The sequence below is a fragment of the Salmo trutta genome, chromosome 13, assembly GCF_901001165.1.
Source record: "Salmo trutta chromosome 13, fSalTru1.1, whole genome shotgun sequence".
NCBI lineage: Eukaryota > Metazoa > Chordata > Actinopteri > Salmoniformes > Salmonidae > Salmo > Salmo trutta.
The window spans coordinates 79,216,427-79,225,384 of record NC_042969.1 but is presented as its reverse complement, the minus strand read 5'-3'; the positions used below and the strand labels follow the sequence as shown (position 1 = coordinate 79,225,384).

The 8,958-nt window shown below is 39.6% G+C and overlaps 1 protein-coding gene across 1 annotated transcript; it reads right to left on the bottom strand.

Annotated features, from left to right (window-relative positions):
• Window positions 1-2,534: 2,534 nt before the first annotated feature.
• or40a1 (odorant receptor, family 40, subfamily A, member 1) lies at window positions 2,535-4,039 on the bottom strand. Its single transcript, XM_029770532.1, has 2 exons — window positions 3,242-4,039; window positions 2,535-2,701 (listed from the first exon to the last, which is right to left on the bottom strand). Exons 1-2 carry the CDS (start codon window positions 4,035-4,037, stop codon window positions 2,535-2,537), a joined length of 963 nt encoding a protein of 320 aa, XP_029626392.1. The 5' UTR covers window positions 4,038-4,039.
• Between the last annotated feature and the right edge of the window lie 4,919 nt (window positions 4,040-8,958).

Genomic DNA, 8,958 nt, shown 5'->3' with positions numbered 1-8,958 from the left:
TGTTTTGCAGAGGGGTCAAATACTTATTTCCCTCATTAAAATGCAAATCAATTTAACATTTTTCACATGCTTTTTTCTGGATTGTTTTGTTATTCTGTCTCTCACTGTTCAAATAAACCTACCATTAAAATTATAGACTGATCATTTCTTTGTCAGTGGGAAACGTACAAAATCAGCTGCGGATCAAATACTTTTTTCCTTCACTGTACGTAGGAACCCTTTTCAAGATGTTTGGAAAAGCATTACAAGTGAACTGGTTGAGAGAATGCCAAGACTGTGCAAACCTGTCAAGGCAAAGGGTGGCTACTTTGAAGAATCTCAAATAAAAAATATATTTTGATTTGTTTAATACTTTTTTGGTTACTACATGATTCCATATGTGTTATTTCATAGTTTTTATGTCGTCGCTATTATTCTACAATGTAGAAAGTAGTCAAAATAAGGAAAAACCTTGGAGTGGGTACGTGTGTCCAAACTTTTGTCTGGTACTGTATGATAATGTATGTATGATCATGTATGTTTGGGTTGTACAATATGATAATGCATGTTTTTGGATGCATAATGTATTTTTGTATGTATGATAATGTATATTTTGAATGTATGTTTTGGATGTATGATATTGTACTGTCACGGTTGTCGTAAGGAGGAGCGGACCAACATAGAAATACAAAACTAGAACATGAACATAGAAATACAAAACATAGAAAAACACCCCCTGTCACACGCTGACCTACTCTACCATAGAAAATAACATCTTACTATGGTTAGGACGTGACATGTACTGTATGTTTCGCTAACACTGTTTCTTGACTTTTGAATTATGACTCACATTCTTGTACATTTCACGGTACACTTTATAATACATTTCATGAATAGTCTATTAGAAATATTTACATTATCGTAAATGTTACAAATGCTTCTAAATAGATTTGAAGGACTCCTATTATATCACTGGCTCATAATATTTTTTCAGCTTAAACTACGTACAGCTCTGAAAACATATGGTGTACCATGGGATGCCTTTCCAGGCTCCCACCTTCTTGCAAAGTTGATCTCCTCTAACAGAATAGCTGGACTTGTATCCTTAATTCATAAGAAATTATCTTCAGATAATGGCAACACCCTACAGTACCTTACCTATCTCATAGAAGTGAGAAAGAGACCAAGAGAACCTTGGGCTCAAATGGGACTGGCCCATGGTATGGAACAACATTTATTCTTCATCTAGAAACCTTTCCCATCAGCTGGACTTATTTCACTTAGACTGAAACTACTGCTTGTAGATAATGATCAACATTACAGATGCTCTTGTTCTGAAACAGGAAACTTTCTGCATATTTTTTGACACTGTTTTCACTGTGGATTGCTTTGGAAACACATTTCAGGTCAAATTCAAAGTAAGATATTTCCATTATGCTCTGTTCTTATGCTCTGTCCCAAACACATAACTACACTGCTCCTTAATAGTTATGTATATTTACCACAGAATACAAGAACTGCAACACTATGTATTTTTCTTTTTCTTTTATATCTTTTAATTGATTTATTCCTCGTTTTATCTCTTTTATTCCTCGTTTATCCCCTTGCGTACTGCTTGTATTAACTGCTTATATGTTACCTTATACTGAATATATTAAAAACAAATAAATAATTGTTCAAATTTTCTTTTAAATAAATTGTAGTGATTATAAAGATTATGAATGCTTACAAATGCTTACAAATAGTTACAAATATGTATTTATTAAAGGTTTATAAATCATTTATTAATCCTTATTCATGAAATGTATTAGTGTTACTCATTTTACCTTTGAACAGAGCCCTACAGTGTGTCTCTGCCAGTGAATATGTTTTTGTGCCATCTAGTGGAACTAATGAATGTATGTTATTTGATTAGAGTTGAACTCTTTCAACGTAAATACTGTAAATCTAGATACTTTGCAAAACTTAACCTCTGTGCCATAATTGTATGTGATGATCACTATATGTGACAAATACCTGTACTCACTCATCATTCCCTGTACTGTCAGTTATCATAATGATTTTACCTGGATATGCTGTACTTTTCTGTTAATAGATTTATTTTATTTTTGAAATGTAATCTTTAACTAGGCAAGTCAGTTAAGAACAAATTCTTTATGGTGGATGCAACATGAATTTTTCCAGTTATTATTATTATTATTATTATATATAAACACTCCATTATTACAGCTGTGGCATAAAAACTTGTATCTGAAAAGCACCAAAAAAATGATTTGAAAATTAGAAGTTTGAATTGTATTAATTTACCACAATAAAATATGTATATCTATTATATGCAAATATTAAGTGTTCAACAGAAGAATAGTCAGACACTGTTTTATTGCAATTATCTCAAGAGTTAGAGTGTTCATAAAACTATTAACAGAACATGTTGAAATTAAATAGATACAAAATGCAAGGGGAAAGTCACCTTACTTGGAAACTTTTCTTATATCTACAGTTCTTGAGTCTTTGCTGCAGATTTGAAAATACGATCAACAACTCCACGCAAAGTCTCATTTGTGGGAAGTAACTTTTGTCTTTACAAACAGTTTGATGATTTTCTCCCGCAGCTCCTCTGTCTTTAGGCTGTAGATTATAGGATTGAGCATGGGTGGCAGGGTGACAGACACAGTGAGGATGGCAGTCAGGAGGTCTGAGGATTGCACCAAGCGCAGGTTACCTAGGAGGGAAGGGACAAACAGACACACATCCAGTGGCTTTGAGATGTTGATTGATAGTATTAACAGTAAATGATGATATTCAGCTAAAATAAGAAGGAACTTGCGCACTGAGACATGCTGTACGCTCCCACTTGTCATAGCCTAACAACCAGACAACTCAGATGTGCGGCAGGTAGCCTAGTGGTTAAGAGGTTTGGACCAGTAACTGAAAGGTTGCTGGTTTGAATCCCCGAGCTATGTGAAAAATATGTCAATGTGCCCTTGAGCAAGGCACTTAGCATCTACTAAAATGCAATGTGCTAGTGCTCTTTTGAATGACAATTTATACAGTACAGTAAACACACACTTGGGGGCAAATTAGTCAGAGTCCTCCTTCATTCCTGATCTACACTTAGGGAGCATACAGTTTACAGCAGGTATAAAAGTTGTGGCGAAGAGCACATAAACATTTCGCTGAACCTTTTATACCTGTGGGAAACTGTGAACATGACGAATATATTTGATTTGATTTTGAAGTCTACAGTCATCCCTGTGTTTACCTAGGACGTAGGCCAGGATGATAGGGAGGTAGTACACCAGTACCAGCAGCAGATGGGTGAGACAGGTGTGGAAGGCTTTCCACCGCTGGGTAGTCGAGGCAAACTTCAGCACTGCAACCACCACCACAGCATAGGTGAAGATGATGAAGGACAGGGGGCCTAACAGGACAGCCAGAGTTTTAGCTGTTGCTAGTTTCCTGTTGAAAGAGATGTCAGAGCAGGCCAGTCTGTATACAGGGCCGTGCTCACAGCAGCAGCTCTGCACCACCCTAGAGGCACAGTAAGGCAGGCTAGAGGCCAGGGCAACAGGGTAGACCTCCAAGAGGAACGCCAGGGTCCAGATCCCTAGCAGGATGAGCAGCATCCTCAGGTTGGTGTTGATAGTGAGGTAACGCAGAGGGAAACAAATGGCTATCACACGGTCGTACGCTAGGAGAGCCAGGGAGAAGGACTCCATATCACCAAATAAATGCATGAAGAACATCTGAGAAAAACACGTCCCAAAGGAGACGTAGTTCAGGTTGAACACAAATACAGGCACCATCTGGGGGATGATAACACTGTTCAAAGAGATGTCCACCACAGCTAAATTGCACACTGCAACATATTTGGGATTTTGAAGGCTTGGGTTCATCATGAAGACTGCTAACAGAACAAAGTTACCCATTAGAGTGATGATGTATATTATAGAGAGAGCTAGGATGAGGTAGTTCTTATTGCCCAGTGTGTGGAAGGCTGTGATGTAGAATCCATCATCTGATGACCCCGTTCCATTGTAAAGCACAGAAAAAACCATTTCAGGGGCCACTGTGTGTCTGGAAGAGAAATACAGATTACTGAAATGGAAAATCAATCAAAATCCAAGTTATCCGATGTTACAAAATGAAGTGACTAAGGCAAGACCATCTCAAACTAAGCAGCCTTCCTGTTCATTTTATACCTCTCCGACACAATTTTACAATAATACTGAACACCCACTGTACCAACATCAATAATACTGAACACCCACTGTACCAACATCAATAATACTGAACACCCACTGTACCAACATCAATAATACTGAACACTCACTGTACCAACATCAATAATACTGAACACCCACTGTACTAACATCAATAATACTGAACACCCACTGTACCAACATCAATAATACTGAACACCCACTGTACTAACATCAATAATACTGAACACCCACTGTACCAACATCAATAATACTGAACACCCACTGTACCAACATCAATAATACTGAACACCCACTGTACCTCTGCTTTTAACAACGTTTTGTAAGCAGTCTTTGTGTGAACTGAAGGAAAATTAGACAAATCCACCATTATAAAGAGTTGTGATCAAGAATGCAATCGTCATTTGGGTTTAATTAGAGTGAGAAAACAAGTACATATATAAATATATATTAACGACTCATTAAAGGTAATGTTGTTAATAGATGAGGACCTAATTATCACCATCTTATTTTATCATATCAGGGCTTAATTATCTCTTTTGACTAATGTTTACACTCATTAGGTTCTCTGTTTATGACAACAACAATTAAGGATAATCTAGTTTAAACCGCTGAGTTCTGCCTCCAGGGAAAGGTTCATGACAATAAGGATAATCTAGTTTAAACCGCTGAGTTCTGCCTCCAGGGAAAGGTTCATGACAATAAACACCAACCTGAGCCTTTTGGTCTTCCCATTTGCCTTTTCTAACTCTTGTTCTGGCCTCCCTGTAAAAACATTTCAAAACCCCTGGCTTATCTTGACATCTCTTCTAAACCCATACACTATCCCTGACCGTTGGAAGGGCGTTTGAGCAATGTAAAATGAATAAAAAAATGTATGTTATGTGAACTTGCAAAACAAATGGCAGAGTTGATCAAACAACCAGTTAAAATACAGTGTTTGCTTAAAATACATATGTTCTCTATAACATATTTCCCGGTGTGCTATTCAGCAAGTTGCAATTCACTTGTCAGGGACCAGTTGACAACTAAAACGTATATTTCAGAGTCTGAAATATGCATCAAATGCATTAAACCAGGTGTAGCAATAAAGTACAGTGCCTTCAGAAAGTATTCATACCCCTTGACTTATTCCACATGTTCTATCCCATCTATACACAATAGCCCATAATGACAAACTAATAAAATGTTTTTCGAAATGTTTGCAAATTAATTGAAAATGAAATACAGCAATATCTTATTTACATAACTATTTACACCCCTTAGTCAATACATTGTAGAAGCACCTTTGACAGCAATTACAGCTGTGAGTTTGTTCAACATTGTATTGTGCAACATTTGCCCATTATTCTTTTCAAAATTCTTAAATCTCTGTCAAATTGTTTCTTGACCATTGCTAGACAACCATTCTGTAATGCGTGTATATGGGAGGCGAAGTCAAGTGCAGGAGAGCGGAGTATAATAAACAGGCACACTTTAATACCGGTTACCAAAATATAGCATATAACACATACAAGTGCCAAAAACACGGTCTAAAACAAAAGTGCAACGCCTGACAAATAATCCACGTAACAAATAACAATCACTCACAAATACAACATGGGGAACAGAGGGTTAAATAATAAACAAGTGATTGGTGAGTGAAGCCAGGTGTGATAAGACAAAGACAGAACAAATGGAAAATGAAAAGTGGATCGGCGGTGGCTAGAAAGCCGGTGACGTCGACCGCCGAACGCCGCCCGAACAAGGAGAGGGACCGACTTCGGTGGAAGTCGGGACACATTCTCAAGTCTTGCCATAGATTTTCAAGTAGATTTAACCCTTGTGTAGTCTTAACATTCTGTATACTGACCCGCGTTCACTAAACCTCTAAAATAAAGTAGCGTAATTGAATTTGAAACCCCAAATCTATTTTGCATGAAGAAACAACCTGTCATTCATCACAAACTTTGTGAAAATCTGGGTTTTCCCTCTTCACAATGCAGAAAGACTGCAATTAATCAGTGGACACCACTCGTTTTTATTACAACACACCTGTCAAAATTGTTTTCTTTACTAAAGTAGAGGTTTATTATTATTATTATTGCTAAAGGTACTGCATAGATGTAAACATACATTTTTTAGTAAGAGATAGCACTTGTATAGCCTAAGAAAGTAGCAAAAATGTGCAGAAAGTAGTTTTGAATGCATTTTATTGAAGGGAAACATAGTGATATATTCTTATATATTGTACAATGAGGAATTCAACTAGAAAATACTAGTCTTCTCCCATTTTTTTAACCATTGACCCACCCACAAGGTGTATAAACAACAACAAATAAGAAAATCAGATAAAAGATACAAAACAAAAACGTGAAGAACATAAATCAATCAACTCTAATTAGCACATGTAGGACAGTATGCAAGTGTGTGTGCATGGACTTTGCAGATGTATTTCTCACATGTGCAGCACATAGTATTTGTTTTACAGTCCTTCTTTGGGGGGCAGACATGGCATCTCCTCCTCTTGCCTGCCCCAGCTGCAGCCTCAGGTGGATCAGGACAAGATTCAGCCCCCTGAAGAGCTTTCACAAGCGCTGCAGAGGCTGCTGTGTGGGGGAGGCACTCCCTTCTTTGAATGTGTGGAGTTACAAGTGTCTTTCCCAGCTGTTCAAGGAACACCCTCCTGTTGTTCCACTTATCAGGCATCCAGGTAGGGTTGATCTTGTTCCGCTTATCAGGCATCCAGGTAGGGTTGATCTTGTTCCACTTATCAGGCATCCAGGTAGTGTTGATCTTGTTCCGCTTATCAGGCATCCAGGTAGGGTTGATCTTGTTCCGCTTATCAGGCATCCAGGTAGGGTTGATCTTGTTCCACTTATCAGGCATCCAGGTAGTGTTGATCTTGTTCCACTTATCAGGCATCCAGGTAGGGTTGATCTTGTTCCGCTTATCAGGCATCCAGGTAGGGTTGATCTTGTTCCGCTTATCAGGCATCCAGGTAGTGTTGATCTTGTTCCACTTATCAGGCATCCAGGTAGGGTTGATCTTGTTCCACTTATCAGGCATCCAGGTAGGGTTGATCTTGTTCCACTTATCAGGCATCCAGGTAGGGTTGATCTTGTTCCACTTATCAGGCATCCAGGTAGGGTTGATCTTGTTCCACTTATCAGGCATCCAGCTAGTGTTGATCTTGTTCCACTTATCAGGCATCCAGGTAGGGTTGATCTTGTTCTGCTTATCAGGCATCCAGGTAGGGTTGATCTTGTTGCATGTCACAAAGGCATTGTATGAGGACACATCAATGATGTAATGGAAGATGACCAGGGGCCAGCGGACAGTCATCCTCCTGCAGCTGTAAGTTCCAATCACCTTGCTCAGGTTGTCCACGCCTCCTTTGTTGTGGTTGTAGTCCAGGATGATGGCTGGCTTCCTGTCCTCACGATCACTGATCTCAACCGTTTTGTGCAGTGTGCTCAGGAGGACCACATTCTTGTTCCTCTTTGGGAGGTAAGAAACTAGAGTGGTGGTGGGAGTGAGGGAAAACTTTGATGAGAAGGCCTCTCTCCTCCTTGTTGCGAGGACTGCAGGGAGGAGCTCAGGCTTGTTCTTTCTAACTGTGCCAACCATGGTGATCTTCCTCTTCAGGAGCTGCTGGCTGAGTTAATAAGAGGTGAAGAAATTGTCACACGTGACATTGTGACCCCTCAGTCCATCTGTCACATCAAGCACAACCCGCATCCCCTGGTTCTTCTCCGGGCCTCCACTGGTCGGCTTCCCTGTGTAGACTTGCATCTTCCAAGCGTAGCTGGATTGTGCGTAACAGGCCACCTGATGACATACTTGGCTGGCTTGCTGGGCATATACTGCCGGAAAGGACTGCAACCTTTTGACAAAAGAGATTACTATCAGTAATTAGTATCAGTGTCACAGAAAAAGATTACATAAATCAATGATATACAGCAATACATAATAAAATTAACAGTGAAAATCTCTTACATTACAGATATGAAAATAAAAATGTACCTCTGAATGGAACCAGTTGCCCATCCACTGTTACTTCAGGCCCAGGGTTGTAGAGGTATAGCAGACGCTCCACCCACTTCTCCCAGACCTCTCTTATGGCCGCCAGTTTGTCTCTAACACGTCTTGCAGGTCTTGACTCATGGTTATCAAATCGTAGCATTCTTGAGAAAGAAAGTGTGAAAGATTTTCAGTGGCATCGTGGCACGGAAAATCACCCTTCCACTCTCTGCATCCCAGAGACTACATGTAGCCTCGCCTCGGGACCTATACACACCCACTAAGATTAGCAGCCCTATGTAGGCACGCAGGTCAATCTCATCCATCCTTTTCCAGTTGTCTCCATATTTACGGAAACCCTCCAAATTTGTCATCTCCAGGATGATTTTTTTGATGGCTGGTGTGATGAACATGTAGAATGTTGAGGTGATGTTCTGGGCATGGGCAGCTGCATGTCTTGTGGGCCCTGGGGTCATCCTTATGACATGTTGTGCTGCTATCCTGCCCTGGTTGTCATATGGTGACAAGGACCATGTTATTTTGCTGTTCTTTGACAAAAATGTCTCTTTCAGCTTGGGGCATTTCTTCTTCATCTGAAGATGATGCATCATGCTCTGGGTTGTATTCTCCCCCATCTTCTTCTTCAGGTACCTCCTCCTCTTCTAAATCATTGTTCTCTTGTTCCTCCTGGACATCTGAAAAAAACAGATCTACGACCTGTTGTTCACTGAAACGTGCACTCATGGCTTCAGCA